The 17,512-nt window shown below is 42.4% G+C and overlaps 1 protein-coding gene across 2 annotated transcripts in view; it reads left to right on the forward strand.

Moving 5' to 3' along the window:
* The window catches only part of ADAMTS9 (ADAM metallopeptidase with thrombospondin type 1 motif 9), a 179,460-nt gene that overhangs the window by 144,180 nt on the left and 17,768 nt on the right, over nucleotides 1–17,512 (forward strand). For both annotated transcript variants that reach the window (XM_049777108.1, XM_049777109.1), the window contains 6 exons: nucleotides 7,783–7,956; nucleotides 14,093–14,287; nucleotides 15,657–15,789; nucleotides 16,325–16,419; nucleotides 16,944–17,038; nucleotides 17,127–17,260. In XM_049777108.1, the coding sequence (XP_049633065.1) occupies nucleotides 7,783–7,956; nucleotides 14,093–14,287; nucleotides 15,657–15,789; nucleotides 16,325–16,419; nucleotides 16,944–17,038; nucleotides 17,127–17,260 (826 nt within the window). The remainder of the gene's footprint in view (nucleotides 1–7,782; nucleotides 7,957–14,092; nucleotides 14,288–15,656; nucleotides 15,790–16,324; nucleotides 16,420–16,943; nucleotides 17,039–17,126; nucleotides 17,261–17,512) is intronic.

The raw sequence follows: 17,512 nt of genomic DNA on the forward strand, positions 1-17,512 counted from the left end.
GGGTATGGCCTCAAAACAAACAAAATGTGTTCATTAAACTGGAAATGTGGGGGAAGGTTGTGTCACTTTATAGCACATCTCCTTTCCTGAATCCATTACTCCATCTTTGCATTCACTCTCTTGATTGGACCTCATCCACATCTTGTCTGATGATGCCTCTTATGAATCTTGACTTTTCTCCCCTCTTCTACTGTCACCAAACTCACTGTATGAAATGTACTATTTCTATTTCTATTACTATTTCTATGTACTTTTCTATTACAGAATATGTTCTCCTTAACAGTTCTTTGCAGTCACCTTGGTGCTCTTGTTTGCTTTATGAGTATGCATGTTCCTCTTTTGCTTCCCTATCAGTGGACCATTAAAAGCCATTTGTTATTTGGAAAGACCCTTAGTATGCCGGGCTCAATGCATAGGAACCTTTCCTTTTTTCTTTATTTTTCCTTTGGGGGCCACACTCAGCAGTGGTCAGCAGTTACTCCTGTCTCTGCATTCAGGAATTACTTCTGGCAGGCTTGGGATACTGGGGAGCAAACCCAATAAACCACATGGAAGGCATATGCACTACCCACTGTACTACCCCTTCAGACCCAGGAGCCGCTCCTCTTTTTGGTACATAATCTAAGTGTCCTTGAGAAATACAGGTTGTGCATACACCAGAAGCATGCACACAAACTGTGTAGACTGTGTAGAGTGTGCAAACTATGTCCTACTGCATAACGCCTGAGAGTGCTGTCCCAAAGGCTACAACATTAGGTTTATCCCTTAAGTAATGTAGTACTCTGGCCCTAATGTAAATTACCATTTTTTTAAAAACACACCCAATAAATATTGTTATTTATTAACTTACAGACCAAGTGCAGTACTGAATATTTTTACATGGAAGACCTCATTTAACCTTTTTCATAACTCTCTGATGTAGTAATTAAATTTTTATCCTCACTTAAAGATGAAGAAACTTGAGGCTTAAATAGATTGATTCATTCAAGTTCATGCATTTACTAAATAATAAGGCTGGGATTTGAAGCATGGCATCCTGACCTCTAGATTACGAATTCTGCATTTTAATAGCCCACTGCTTCTCATGTCAGCCTGTACATTAGGCGAATAATTTTACTTTGCCTTGATGACCTCATTTTCTTCTTCAGAGGTGTTTCAGAGAATTTATCTTATTGAATTACCCCCATTCTGCAGGCCCCATCTCATTCCATTCTAAAAAAAAAAATTTTATTGCAGTTAGTTGACTTTCAGACTTTACGGGGGGGAAAAGTAAGGGAGGGAGTGGGATGAGGAGGGAGGAGTGAGAGAGGGAAGGAAGGAAGGAGAAGGAAGGAAGGAAGGAAGGAAGGAAGGAAGGAAGGAAGGAAGGAAGGAAGGAAGGAAGGAAGGAAGGAAGGAAGGAAGGAAGGAGGGAGGGAGGGAGGGAAGAAGGGAGGGAGGGAGGGAAGGGAAGAGAAGGGAAGGGAAGAAGGAAGGAAGGGAGGAAAGAAGGAAGGAAGGAAAGATGGAAGGAAGGAAAGAAAGAAGGAAGGAAGGAAGGAAGGAAGGAAGGAAGGAAGGAAGGAAGGAAGGAAGGAAGGAAGGATAAAGGGAAGGAGGGACGGAAGATGGAAGAAGAAAATTAGAGGGGATAAAATAGTGCCTGATAATGAATGGCCTTTTTTTAACTCTTTAGAACCATGACATTCTCAAATGTCTTTTAGAATAGCCAAGCACATTCTGTTTTCTCTGTGAGAGCAGCTGTTTCATTTTTTTGTCACTTTGCCATGGACAAATTGTGCTCAGAATATGTCTGGCCTTTGCAAAACTGCCCAGCCCAGAACTCTTTGGCCTAGTGCAAGGATTTGGGTTGCTCTCATACATATTTGGATTCTGGGGACTTCCATTGAAATCAGCTGTAGAAGAGACCCAAATATTTTTCTGAGGCTTAGAAAAGTTAAAAGTGAGTATCAAGTCTTTGGTTCATTTGGTTACAAATATTTCATGAAATTTTCAAAAGGAACTGATCAGGATTTGATATGTATTCAACAGAGCCAGATAGCAACTCATTAGGCCTTTTTCTCTAATAATTTAGTCAAGACAACCAATTATCTGCAAAACAGTGGCCACTAAGTCTAAAGAGTGCATTAGACAATATAAAATTATGATGGTGGAAGCAGTTGTCGAGTGGGAGAAGACTGAAAGCAAATAGAAAAGTGCTGATCTGGAGACAGAAAATGACAAGCCTATTCTGTCTTCTTTAGGTGCTGGAGGGTATGAAGGGCTAAAGAAAGTAGAGGAAAGAGGGTATATGTTTGTCGATAGAACTGTGACATGATGGGAGCAGAGTGGGTGAGAAGAATGGAGGCTGACATGAAGTGGATGAGATTGGCATTACAGGAGCAGCCGGGTTATAACATGCCCTGGATGCCAGGCAAGTGTTTGGATTTTCTTCCAAGCAATGTGGGAGATTCTTAAGCTTCTTCAGAACCTGGCCTTTGACCAACTCTCAAATCTGCTGTAGTTGCCCGCCCCCACCCTTTCCCCTACCTCCTACAGCATTCCGCTCTAGCCCTCTTCCTATGGAGTTGCTCCTAGAAACATCCTCTTTTCCTTCTTCAATCTTTTCCTCAGCTACCAATACCAGTTCCTTCTTCAATTCCTTTTCTCTTACAACAGATGCAGAAGGCCCTATGTTAAGAGAAGAGTATGCTTCCTTATCCCATCATTTCTAAGTTAGGAAACATATGTTTGTTTTAGCCCCATCAGACGACCCAAAGTATTACCCATGGACCTCCAACTTAACTGTCATAATACATGGGACTCTACATAGTGAAAAATACCACCCTGGTTGGAAGTTGGGGCAGGATGGAGAGACAGAAAGAACACACACACTGTTTTGGTGTAAACATGTTGAGATTCACATAACTGACTTAAATGAGCTTGGATACGCAGAGAGATAGTAGAGTGGGTAAGGTACTTGTCTTGCATGTGACCAACTTAGCTTCAATCCCCAGCACCCATATAGTTCTTCAACAACACCAGGAATGATTCCTGAGCACAGGGCTAGTAGTAATCCATGAGCATCATGGCCCAAGAAAACAAAATACTAACAAAAAACAAATTGGTGGTGGGAATCCTGCACTGGTGAGGGGGGTGTTCTTTACATGACTGTAATCATACAACTACAATTATATCTGTAATCACAGTGTTTAAATAAAGATAATTTATAAAAAAAACAAACAAGCAAACAACAAATAAGAAAAGAGAGCTTTGGGGATATAATTTTTATTATAGACCACTTTGTCTTTTATTTTTTATAATTCAAAGAAACATGAGTTATGTTACTACGTCATAACTAATCCTTATTTGAAAACGTCCTCTGTGTGTTAATATTGTGCTGTCAAGTTCTCCATTGATTCTGGGACTTGTCTGCTCTGTGATGCTGGTAGCTGTGTACTAGAAATAACAGAGCCAGAGAGATAGCATAGCAGTAAGGCATTTGCCTTAGATGCAGAAGGACAGTGGTTCAAATCCTGGCATCCCATATGGTCCCCCAAGCCTGCCAGGAGCGATTTCTGAGCCTGGAGCCAGGAGTAACCCCTGAGCGCTGCCGGGTGTGACCCAAAAACAAAAAAACAAAACAAAACAAAAAAAAACAAAACAAAAATAAAGAAAGAAAAGAAATAACAAAAATAATTTTTAAAACTCTCAGAGGAAAAAGAGTGAATATGAAGTGATTTTTATTTCTCATATGAGTGGAGAATCTTATTCAAAAGTATAATGCAACTTAAAGAAAATTATTTATTCCCCTTGTTCAAATGACCTTTTATAGACCACTACCTTGTAACCAACTCTACATAAAATAATAGAAAGTTGGGCTGGAGTGATAGCGCAGCAGAAGGGCTCTTGCCTTGCAAATGGGTGATCCAGGACTGTCCTCAGTTTGATCCCCCAGAGTCCTATATGATCCCCCCGAGCTAAGAGCAATTTCTGAGCTCATAACCAGGAGTAACCCCTGAGTGTCACCAGGTGTGGCCCAAAAAACAAAACTATAAAAATAATAAAAGTAAAAGAAATGAAAGTTTGTCTGGAAATGGAGTAAGGAGATAGTTCAAATAAGTAGATCACATGATTTACATGCAGGAGCTCCAGTTTTGAACTTAAGCACTGTCTGGCCCCCTGAATAGAAGTGATCTCCAAGTCTCATGTGGTATGACCTCTACCAAAGAGTTTATTTCAGGTTTTTCTTGCTCCTGACTTCAGAAGTTATTTCCCCCTTAGAAATTACAGCAGATTTTGAGGTGCAAAGAGCATGAAAAATGAGGGACAAGCACCCAATTTAGCTAAGAGTTTTGCTTGTTTTAGCATATAACAAGATTCACAAGCCAGTGTCATGACTTGTATACTTGATGGTGATGTTTTTAGAGTTTATTATGAAATGTATGTAATATACTTTTAGAAACTAATGTAAGGCCATTTTAACTTTATGGCTATATTTTGTTTGTTTTGCATTTGATCATTCAATCTAGATTATATTTCAGGATGGAGAAAAGAGTTTCCAATCCAAGGAATGGACTATAGGTAAAGAAATATTACCAATAGGACTGGTAATATTCTATGCACAAAGTGGATTTCTTTTGTGATTTCCCTGCCCAGTGTTCTAGTTAGGAAAAAATAATAAGCTTCAGTCTCTTGCTTACTTATTTTAACTTTTCTAAGAGTTGTTTTTAAGCTTTGGTTTTTCCAACTCCCTTCTCAACATTGGTAAAGAAGTTTCTAGGGTAGTTAACTATTGTTGATGATCAAGAGAGAAATACTTAGGAAGCTGAAACTTCTTGGAATCCCTGCCCCTGCTTACTACTCTAAACTGTGGTTTACTGACATAGATATAAGCCCTAGGGATTAAAGAAGATGGGGGCAGACCTTGAATGGATTAGTAGGGTTGAGTGCTCAATAATTATGATCTTTTCTCTGAGTCAACCTTTCTTATTTTCTAAGGAGTTGTTTCTCTATGAGAGGTTGACTATTTCTTTTGCATAAATAAACACAAGACTGGCCTTGTTTGGTTCCATCTTTTAACATCAAGGGGCTTTCTAAATTATTTGACATTATTTTTTTAAATGTAGAAACAAAACCATTATCTCTCAATATCCTCTCTAGCAGGGAAACTTAAAACCCTGAAAATCACTGAGCTAAGATTGGAGCAAGAAATCAGACTTACTTGTCTCTTGTACTAATTAAAAATGCTTTGCGGGCCGGCAAGGTGGCACTAGAGGTAAGGTGTCTGCTTTGCAAGTGCTAGCCAAGGAAGGACCGTGGTTCGATCCCCTAGGGTCCCATATGGTCCTCCCAAGCCAGGGGCAATTTCTGAGTGCTTAGCCAGGAGTAACCCCTGAGCATCAAATGGGTGTGACCCGAAAAACCAAAAAAAAAAGAAAAAAAAAAGAAGAAGAAAATGTTTTGCTTCTCTAGGCTCATTTCATGATGCTTTCAAATAGGTATTTGTGTATCCACAAAATGACCGGTGACTTTACAATTTAGAAAACTGAGATTGGTTTCTAAGCAGCAGAAATGTAGAATCGAATTTTCAAGTGATAAAAACAGTATATCCCTGTCCTCTCTAAAAGAATGAAGCAAGCAGCACACAAAAGACATGAGGCACATCATATAATCCAGCACGTCCCTACCTAGAAACATACCTAAAAGAATAAAGATTAGGGGTTCAAACTTGCAAAAGAACATTTACCGCAGCACTATCACACAATCCAAAAAATTACAACAGCCTAATGTTCATCAACATTGAGATAAGTGAAATGTGACCTACCTATACAATGAACCTTTTATTGAGTCATTAAAAGGAATGAGTTACTTGATCCAGACTATCTACCATGTGAATGGTCTTTGAAAATATCAAGATAAATAAAATCTTCAGAATATCCCTTAAAGATGTCAAGTTGTTGGTATAGGCTGGGGGAGAAAAATAGGAAGGGACTATGGATCTTATGGGTTCAGAGTTTCTTTATGGAATAATGAAAATACTCTGGAACTAGAGAGTAGCATTGATGACATAATATGTAAAATGACTAATGCCACTGTAGTGTGCCCTTTTTAATGGTCTAAAATGGTCATTTTATGATGCTTGTATTTTACAGCACAAAGAGGGGGAGGGAGAGGCAGAGGTCAGAGGTCTAGGTTTGCTCACTGTGGTTTTCCACAGGCTCTAGAGTTTTCAATGCTAAACAAGGTAGATGCTTCAGATAAAGCAGACTTTGGGAAACTTTTAGCAACACAGGTATCTAAAACAAAAGCTCCAAGATGAAGGTTTGCTGTTGAATGAAGCCCAGAGATCAGGAATTTGTAGATAACATATATATCACCTGACTGATCCTTTAACGGACCAATTGCTCTGTTTGTCTCAGCTGGTTTATGGGATTAAAAATATCTATCTAAGGTCCAGAGAAGTATTATAGCAGTACAGCAGGGAGGGAGCTTGAATTGCACGTAGACAACTTGACTTCAATTCCTGGCACCCCAGATGGTCCCTTGAGCCCTGGTAAGAATGAGCCTCACTGAGTGTGGGACCAAGAGTAAGCCCTGAACACTACAGGAATAGCCCTGCAGCAAACATTAAACAATTAAAACATCTATCAAGGGGCCATTATGATATTACAGTGGATAGGGTGCTTGCTTTGCATGTATGTGGCTGAACCAGGCTCAGTCCTCATCATTCCATATGCTCCCCAGAGCCCTGCCAGGATTGATCCCTGAGCAGTGTCAGGAGTAAGACCTGAGCACCACAGGGAATGACCCAAAACAAAACATAATAATAATAGTAAAATTAAAATATGTATTCTGGGCTGGAGAAATGGCTTAAAGGACTGAGAGTTTGCTCTCCATTTGGAAGGGTTTTGATCCCTGCAGTGCATGATCTGAGCACTACCAGAAGTTAGCTGCCCAAGCACAGTGCAGGCGTAGCCCCCAAATGCTGCCAAGGGTCTCCCCTTCAAACCCATAAATCTATCCTGTTCACCTAGCAAAGAGTATCAGGGACATAGAAGAGCTCTGCAGACCCCTGGAGGGCAGCATACAGGAGAGATCAACTATTCTTTCTGCTGCCTGAGCTCCGCAGGGGTGAACTGAGTTCTATGCTGTAGGACACCAGCCCATGTGGACATGCGCCAACTTCTCCGACTCTAGAAGTATTGAATCACCAGCTGAGAACCAGCTGGCCATCTGTTCTAATGAAATTCAGGTGTGAACGAGTGTTTGCAGTAAATAGGCCTTGAAGTTCTTTTCAAACATGAAATCTCTTCATTTACACTTTCCATCCTAACCTTCAGGCAACCGGAGTATTAATGATGATCACTATGCCAACAATAGTGTTGTTAGTTTAATGGGATATACCAGTGGTTTCTCTGAGAATCCCTGCTTTAAAAAATTTGCATTCTTTGTTGATTTTTTGCCCCCCCCCTTTTTTTTTGGTGGGTTGTGGAAAGTAGTTGAGCCACACCCAGCAATGCTTAAAGGCTGAATTCTCCTAGACCAGTATTCAGGGGTCACTACTGGTGGGACTCATGGAATCATGATAGCTGGATAGCTAGCTGAATAGCTATCTGGATAGCTAATCTGGATTAGCTGCATTGAGGGCTTATTTCTTATCCCTGTATTCTGTCTCCAGCCCACAGAGATTTCAGTCTTAAGAGAGATATTAGAAGGGAAAACAAATAACTATAATTATGAAAGCTCTTAAGTCATCTATTGTTCTTCCCTCCCCACATCTGTTTGCTTTATCTTTCACAGTGTACCAAGACATGTGGCGAAGGCTCAAGGTACCGCAAGGTGTTGTGCATGGATGAAGACAAAGGTAGTGAGGTTCATGGCGTGCACTGTGATGTAAGCCAGAGGCCTGCGGACCATGAGAGCTGTAGTTTGCAGCCCTGCGAATATGTGTGGATCACAGGAGAGTGGTCAGAGGTACAGTGTGGGGTTTTTGTAACTGCCTTGGGGAGTTCACCTGGGTCTGAGGGTAATAGAGTGACAGAACAGAAATGTGGGGATTCAGAAGGTCCAATAGGCCTGTCACTGAGAATTGGAAGGTTTCAGAGAAATCCTGCAGCTTTTTCTGGGTCAGTACCCCTTGTGCCATCAGAAGAAAAACTTGAGATATCTCTGAGCTTCCTTTAAGTCTGCATTTTGAAATTCATCTTTATGGCCAAAAGGAATAAAGAATGATAACAGGACCTACAAATTTATGTGGGACATAGCTGAGTCCAGAGAAAGTTAAATAGGAAAAAAAATGTCTTCCTGTCTGTGGCTAGTAGGGAAAGGTAGTGACTATGACAAATTAGCACCTAATATATGAAGGTGCAAGTTAGGGCCACCTAGAATACACAGTACTGTATGGGTCCAATATTAACACTGGCGTTTTCAAAAGCATAAAAAAAAATCTTCACTTTTAAGGAAGCACCTCTGATTTTAATCTAAATGTTTGTTTGAAACATGTATGGGAAAACCAAACTTTTATGAGCCAGATGGATTGCATGTTTAATAGTCTAATAGCCAGGAAACAAAATAGTTTTTTAGAAGACCTCGTGAATCTCAAAACCTATTTTTTTCTTACCTCTGCTGGCATAAAATGCCCTCCTTCTTTTGTACAAAAATATGTACTAATGATCACATCATAATGTTATTTTCAAGCCTCATCATATTTTTAAATACTGAATGGCCCATTTTTTAATAGATCATCAAAAAAACAGTGATAATTTGAATCGCAGAGTTTAAAGACATGAAAGATAGGTATCTCTGCTCAACACTAAGGGTGCTTGGGTCTCCTTAGAGTTTGCTAGGGCAGCAATTTCCTGCTTTAATGGGAGGAATATTTGCATTTAGATGATGCATGACTGGGAGTTGAATTATTTGTGCACTAAAGCAGGTCCTAAATCTCTCCTAAGGACATCTCCCAGCCTCCTCTCAACTTCAGTGATTTTTGTCCACTGCCCCCAAGCCTGGAACACATGGCTATGTCTGGAGAAACTTTTGGCTATCTGGGGGGTGGGGTGGGAGATGCATCTGTTAAACCAGGATTACTCTAAAACAACTGACCATGCCCTGAACATCTTGGCCATAAGGACAGCCTGGCCCAAGTGTCATGGACATTGAGACTGAAAAGTCCCTCTTTCTCCCTTGCCCTCCTGTTCTTGGTGTAATCTCCATGAGTAGAGAGATGTGAACTAAACGTTTAGGGAAGAGATTAACTGTTGGCTAGGTGGGGTTATGGGAGTCTAGGTGAGTAGGGGAAAGAGCCTTGACTCTCTGTTGAGTGACAGGTTCCAGTCCATCCTGATCTCAAGTGTGAAAAAGGGTCACGAATGGGTCCGTGTTCTCTTCAGCTCACATCCCTTGGTTTCCCTACCTCCACTCTCTCACACAAGTCACACACACCCTTTCTCCTAGGCTATTCCTTAACCTAGACCTTTGTCCTGTAGGCTATGTGGAGGTTATTGTTTCTGCTGGAATTTCCAGGGTTTCCTTGCTAAGACTGACATCTTTGTGTTAATCAATCACCTGTATTTTTATTACATGAAGAGTATTGTTTTGTTTCATTGTTTAGTTTTGTTTTGTTTTGGTTTTTGGGTCACACTCAGTGACACTCAGAGATTACTCCTGGCTATGCACTCAGAAATCATTCCTGGCTTGGGAGACCATGTGGGATGCCGAGGATCGAACCGAGTCTGTCCTAAGTCAGCCTTGTGCAGGGCAAATGCCCTGCTGCTGTGCTACCACTCTAGCCCCGCTTGGGTTTTTTTTTGGGGTGGTGGTGGTGGTGGGAGCAAAGGGTTCACATCTAATTGTGCTCAGGGCTTATTCCTGCTTCTGCACTTAGGGGACCATATGTGATATCAGAGATCATATGTGATACCGGGGACCATATGCAATACTGAGTTTAAACCCAGGATGGCTGTATGTAAAGCAATTTCCCTACTTGCTGTATTATCCCTCTGGCCCGCTAAAAGAGTTTTGATCTAAGATGAGTCCTCCTCCAATAGCCTTTATAAAACCTTAATCTTAATTTTTTTGTTTTTGTTTTTGAGTCACACCCGTCAGCGCTCAGGGATTACTCCTGGCTCTATGTTGAGAAACTGCTCCTGGCCGGCTCAAAGGACCATATGGGATGCCAGGATTCGACCCACTGGCCTTCTGCATGAAAGGCAACTGCCTTATCTCCATGCTATCTCTCTGGCCCAATTCTTAAAAGATGAATCAGGGTGAAGGATTTTAAAAAGAAAACTATTTCACAGTGCTTCTGCAAACTTTCAAATCAGACTGAAAAGTGCAAAACAAGGAATAGAGGAGACAGCTTAGTGAGTGAGCCCAACATATGTAGAGAATTTATCCCTGGCATTGAATGCCCCCCAATTGAAGCTGGGTGTGGCCCCTTTTTAAAAATTCCACCAATTTACAAGCAGGGTGTAGAGGACTGGAGATAGGAAGTAAATGCATATTCCAGGGCCAGGTGGTAGAAAATCACTCCAGGAATGCTGGACCAGAATTCCCATAGAATAACTACCTCTGAAAATGCTAGTACACAGCAAGGCCAACCTTCTCACCCCTGCCACCAGCAATGCTCTGCGTTGTTCCTCTTGGCAGAACTGGATGTCACCCAGACCTAATGAGAGACGCCTCATCTCTATTGAGTATGTCTGCCTTTCCCTGCCTTACCAGACAAACACATCGCTAATGCAAGGAGCCGCCATTTTGTTGTTGTTGTTTTGTTTGTTTGGGGCTCATACCCAGTAATACTTGGGACTCAGGTCAGGCTCTGCTCTCAGGCATGATTCCTGATGGGGAATCATGTGGGATACTAAGGATCAACTTGGTTGGCCCCATGCAAGATGAACATAAACCCTCTCTACTAAATGCTGCAGCCCCCAAGGAGCCACCAATTTTACTACTCTTCCTTTTGCTTGACTGTTTCAACTTAGAGCAGCCACTTGCACTTGTGGTGGAAAGAACAGGTGACATGTAAGCACAGGGAATGAACAGGAGATAACACATCACACCTTCTCCCCTCTGCAGAGATAACTCTCATGTCCGAACCCTGACCTGATTTAGATTTAGAAAGCCAGAGGCAGTCCCAGATTTCACAATGCTCTTCGCAACAAGTGAAGAGGAGAAGGGTCTGTTTTTCCAATGTCTTTTCAGAGATGTTCAGGTAACCTTTGGATAAAACCTGACCATATTTGGGGCTCAGTTCTACCAGTACATTTTCTGCTGCACTCTCCCACTTAGGTGGCCCCTGAGCTGTTTTCCTTTCTGTTTGTGGGAGTGAAGGATTTCCGTTTCCTAGACAGAGTCTTGTTCAAGTTAGTTCAGACGGAGATCAGGGCAGGCAGACCCTCTAAGTCACCCACTGCTTGCACAGACAGCCTTCTTTAGTCATTTGTCCATGCCTGAAATGCCCGGGGCTAGGCTGGCACTCTCCTGATCTAGCATTGCTGGGTTTTCTGGCATTTGAGAAGCGCAGCCAAAGAAGGAAGAAACAGGCTGAGAACATTTCCAGATCCTGAGCCAGCTGGAAGGCGAGGCCCTGGTGTACTGCATACCTCTAGCCAGGCCTGCTGCCCCAGCCTCCAGATCTCTTCCTGGGAGAAATTTTCCAGGAAGAGTTACAAGAGGAGAAAGCTGGGGGCTTCTAGTATCCCACTCAGGACACACTAGGAAAAAGAAACACTGATTTGTGAGCTACTTAGAACTGATAGAGGAAGTGGTCCCTCTCTTTAAAAAAAAAAAAAACAATAATCCTCACACACTACATACTGTTGGGGGGTGCAGATATCTATTCCTCCTCAAAGTCTGGAAATTCCTAATACCCTATTTATGAAGCTTTGTGGACATCTAACCCCATCAAAAAATGGGGAGAAGAAATGAACAGACACTTTGACAAAGAAGAAATACACATGGCCAAAAGACACATGAAAAAATGTTCTACATCACTAAACATCAGGGAGATGCAAATCAAAACAACGATGAGATACCACCTCACACCCCAGAGAATGGCACACATCACAAAGAATGAGAATAAACAGTGTTGGCGGGGATGTGGAGAGAAAGAAACTCTTATCCACTGCTGGTGGGAATGCCGTCTATTCCAACCTTTATGGAAAGCAATATGGAGATTCCTCCAAAAACTGGAAATCGAGCTCCCATACGATCCAGCTATACCACTCCTAGGAATATACCCTAGGAACACAAAAATACAATACAAAAACCCCTTCCTTACACCTATATTTATTGCAGCACAATTTACCATAGCAAGACTCTGGAAACAACCAAGATGCCCTTCAACAGACGAATGGCTAAAGAAACTGTGGTACATATACACAATGGAATATTATGCAGCTGTCAGGAGAGATGAAGTCATGAAATTTTCCTATACATGGATGTACACGGAATCTATTATGCTGAGTGAAATAAGTCAGAGAGAGAGAGAAAAACGCAGAATGGTCTCACTCATCTATGGGTTTTAAGAAAAATGAAAGACACCCTTGTAATAATAATTTTCAGACACAAAAGAGAAAAGAGCTGGAAGTTCCAGCTCACCTCAGGAAGCTCACCACAAAGAGTGATGAGTTTAGTTAGGGAAATAACTACATTTTGAACTGTCCTAATAATGAGAATGTATGAGGAAAATGGAGAGCCTGTCTAGAGTACAGGCGGGGGTCGGGTGGGGCGAAGGGAGACTTGGGACATTGGTGATGGGAATGTTGCACTGGTGATGGGTGGTGTTCTTTACATGACTGAAACCCAAACACAATCATGTATGTAATTAAGGTGTTTAAATAAATTAAAGAAAAACAGAGAACAAAATAAATAAATAAATAAATAAATAAATAAATAAAGAGGTGGTCATTTTATGATCGTCCCTAAAAAGAGGGTTGAAATGAAATTTATGGCGATCCGTTGTTCTATTTTTACAGTAATGTGCAAAATCCTTTGGAACATATTATCAAACTGTATCAATCGTTAGTTAATTGGCACATCGCAGAAGGTAACGAGATCCTTGACTTCCTCCTGTTCTGTATTATTATTTGGTTTTTGTGCCACACCCAGAGGTGTTCAGGAGATACTCTTGGCTCTGCACTCTGGAATCACTTCTGGCAGTCTTCCAGGGACCATATGGGATGTGGGGAATCTTATCTGGGTCAGCAGTGTGCAAGGCAAAAACTCTATCTGTTGTACTACCACTCAGGTCCTATGGGTACTTTATGGTTATTTGGGGGTACTTTTCAATGCTATATAATGTGTAAGGAGAGAGGAAGAAATAGAGGGGGGGAGACAGAGGAAAGTGAAGGAGAAAGGGGCGGGATAGATAGCAAAGTGGTAGGGTATTTGCTAGGCATGCGGCCTACCTGGAACTGATCCAGGTTCGATTCCCAGCATCTCATATGGTCTTCCAAGCCTGCCAGGAGTGATTTCTGAGCTCAAAACCAGGAGTAACCCCTGAGCGCCACTGGGTGTGGCCCAAAAACCAAAAGAAGAAAAAAGAAAGCAGAGGAGAGCTGAAAAGACAAAGGGAGGGAGAGATGGAGAAAGAGAAAGAAAGAGATATAACCCAGATCATGATAGACAAAGAGGACAGTGATGGGAAAGCCAACACTCTTGGTGGAAAGAACTTTCCAAGAAGCACCTCTTGGCTAAGTTCTTAGATTTCACACTAACCTCTTCCCAACCTATTTGATCCCCTTCCTGACACTGTCACGGTAGTTTTGCAAAAACATGATTTGTTGGCCAGTGTCTTAGGCTGTGCACGCTGCCAGTTAAATCCAACTGCTGATCCATCTTCTCCTTGAAAGTCCCAAGAAGGGACTGCAATATCCTGACCTATAGTGGGATTGAGAACATTCCAATGAAGCTTTGGTCTGTCTGGTTGTATGGACCTGTGGTTTTCCTGTATGCTGGGAACTGCTGCTTGAATTGCATAAATAAGCTAATAAAGAGAGGCTCTCTGCAGCCTTGTCCCAGGGTCAGTATTAGTGCTGGAGGTCAGGGGCATATTGTGGTCTGCCTCCAGGCACTGCTTTAATTTCTGCTCTCACCCCTCCCATCTCAGTGCTCAGTGACCTGTGGAAAGGGCTACAAACAAAGACTGGTCTCCTGTAGCGAGATTTACACCGGGAAGGAGAATTATGAATACAGCTTCCAAAGCACCATCAACTGTCCGGGCACACAGCCCCCCAGTGTCCAGTCCTGCTACATGAGGGAGTGCCCTGTCTCGGCTGCCTGGAGAGTTGGCAACTGGGGTAGTGTAAGTAATTATTAATACAGTCATGGGGAAGGCATTGGGGTCACAAACCATTCCTAACCCTCTCTTGCCTCACCTCTCCTGAATAATGTTCCCGCCAGGAGTCTACCTGGTGAAGAGGGAATCAGCCTGTTGAGAGAGGCCTCCTCCTGTGGGGAAGTATGGTCAATTGGTTAGAGCTTGACTCTGAATCTGGTTGCTACTGTTTTCCACTCAATGACCTTGGTTTGTTGAATGACCTTGGGCAAAGTGCAAAACTGTGTCTCAGTTTCATCATTTAAACTGAGGAGTTGGGAAGGTAAAAGGAGTTCATCTACACAAGTCCTCAGGCTTAATGACTTTGATAGATTTTGTCATATTATTCATGTGTCTGTATATTATAAATGTACATCGAAGATACCTGTAGCACTCAGAACTCTGCTACTCCAGATCCACAGAAAAATGAGTCATTGTTTCTGTGATTAAGAAGTTCATGTTCTACTCTTTGTCTATGAAATCCTTGGTGGTATTAAGTAGCATTAGGTGGGATTATATTCCACTGGGACTTCTTCAGAAAACAATCACAGTCCCCTAACTCCTGACTCTAAAGCTGTCAATGTAGCATTATGTAGAAATGATCAGATAGAAGGGCAGGACCCAGCTAGGTGAGGGCTTGAATCCTGATTCCATCACAGCCTCAAAGAAATTCTAAACACTCGAGCTCCATTATCTCTTGTGTAAAAAATCAAATGAGGAAGGGCCAGCACATAAGGAATATAGCATGTAAGGGTGGAGCAAAGGTCTAGCAGGCCCTGAATTTCATCATGGTTCTACTTGAACTCTAAGAGATGATTTTGGTGGTACCCTTCCCTTATTTAAAAAAATAAAATAAAAACAACTTGTTTGAATTTTGGCCAAACCTAGCTGTGCTCAGGAAAAACCCCTGGCTCTGCCCTCAAGAATCACTCCTGAAGGGCTCTGGGGACCATATGGAATGTAGGGGATTGAACCCCAGTTGGCTGCATGTAAAACAAGTGCCCTACTCTGGCCCTGAAAAAAAGAATAAAATTATGATAGCTTTTTTTTTTTTTTTTTCTAGCTTGGTGGCCACATCTAGTGGTGTAAATGCTTATGGAGTTTGAGGCTTAAAGAGAAAAGTCTCTCATACAACTACATTTATCATTAGGCATTTGCTTCAATCTACTGATACTTTTTTTATGTCTAAGGCTGAGCACAATCCTGGGTAGGGAGCACTCAGCTGATAGCAGCTGTCAGTTTTTAGCAGCGGGGGGGGGGGGGGGGGGAGAAAGAGGTTATCAGGTCATTCTAGTAAAACTCTAAACTCTGCCTGGAGGTTCCATAGCTTTTCTCCTCTCCCTGTTCCCCTTTATAGTGCTCAGTGACCTGTGGTGTGGGAGTGATGCACAGATCGGTGCAATGTTTAACCAGCGAGGACCAGCCCAGCCATTTGTGCTCCTCAGGCCTGAAACCAGAAGAAAGAAAAACATGCCACAATCTCTATAACTGTAAGTGGCTCTACAAAGATGTGTTTCTGGAGCATGCATGTGTGGTTTCTTCATTCCTTTCTTCTCCTATCTCCTTTGAAAAAATGGTATTTAATTTTCTTTTTTTTTTTTTTTTGTGGTTTTTGGGTCACACCCGGCAGTGCTCAGGAGTTATTCCTGGCTCCAGGCTCAGAAATTGCTCCTGGCAGGCACGGGGGACCATATGGGGCGCCGGGATTCGAACCGATGACCTCCTGCATGAAAGGCAAATGCCTTACCTCCATGCTATCTCTCCGGCCCCAAATCTTAACAATACGTTTTAATATGAATATACTATAACTGCTATGAATATGGTGAAACAAATATAAGGCACTTTACATCCTGCTTCTCTGGGTTGTCTTTAAAATCCCATGTATATCTGACACTTCATTTTTTTTTTAAATCGGTCCTTTTTTGCCAATAGAAAGTTCCCCTTTGAATAACATCATCCAATCTTTTGGCAAAATTATTATATCTTCAAGCTTCACACCCTATATTTGCCTTCCATGTTTTCTAGGTGAACTTCCTCAGAACTGTAAGGAAGTAAAAAGCCTATTAGGAACCAGGGAAGATGGCGAGTATTTCCTGACCATCAAAGGAAAACCTCTGAAAGTGAGTGTAAGATCTCAGGTCATTATTTCAAGAATGTTCTAGAATGGAATGGGGGCCCTTTATTTCTGCAAAGGACTATTTGGATATTGATAACATCATTTGCAGCCCATACAATACAGGTAGATGGGCCTGGGGCAGCTGGTGTTTGTGTCCATCTAGTAACATAGCCAAACTAGAGGATTTCTAGACATTTTATGGCCCCATTTTATGGCCCCATAGACATTTCCCAGCCCTGCATAAGGTTTTTTGTTGTTGTTTTTTTTTTTGGGTGGGGTGGGGTGGGGGTGTGTGTCACACTTGGCAACACTCAGGGGTTACTCCTGAGTCTACACTCAGAAATCACTCCTGGCAGGCTTGAGGGACCATATGGGATGCCTGGATTTGAACCATCGTCCTTCTGCATGCAAGGCAAACACCCTACCTCCATGCTATCTCCCCGGGCTCCTGCATAAGGTTTTCGGGCCTAGCTTGCACTAGGCCATATCTAAGTCCTTCATCATAGCTTCTGTCCTGTGTGCTTGCAGATATTCTGTGCAGATATGCAGTCTGAGCATCCCAGGGAATATGTATCCTTGGTCAGCGGCGACTCGGAGAATTTCTCAGAAGTTTATGGACACAGGTAGGCAAACACAGAGTCCAACGTCCCAGGTCCCTGGGGGTCCCTGGTGGTAGTTTTCCCTCCTATCACAACACTCTCTGGAATTTAGGTTACACAACCCAACAGAGTGCCCCTACAACGGGAGCCGCCGAGATGACTGCCAGTGTCGGAAGGACTACACTGCTGCGGGGCTTTCCAGCTTCCAGAAAATTCGAATAGACTTGATCACCATGCAGATTATAAGTGAGTTCAATATGCGGGTGTGTGCGGATATGCTCCTTATTTCCCATCCAGGCAGCAAATGAATCCTGCCTCTTGGTCGAGGCCCAGGCATTAAGGAAAGCAGGAGACTGGGATAGATGGTCATGGGGTGGAGAAGGTGTCATGAATCTGCATTCACACAATTCTGCACCTCTGTGTTCCCTGTTGTACCCCCAGTGCTTGGGGGTGTATTTATTGGGCCTGTGAATGACCCAGCAGTCTAGGTCAGGTCAA

The sequence above is a fragment of the Suncus etruscus genome, chromosome 7 (assembly GCF_024139225.1).
Source record: "Suncus etruscus isolate mSunEtr1 chromosome 7, mSunEtr1.pri.cur, whole genome shotgun sequence".
NCBI lineage: Eukaryota > Metazoa > Chordata > Mammalia > Eulipotyphla > Soricidae > Suncus > Suncus etruscus.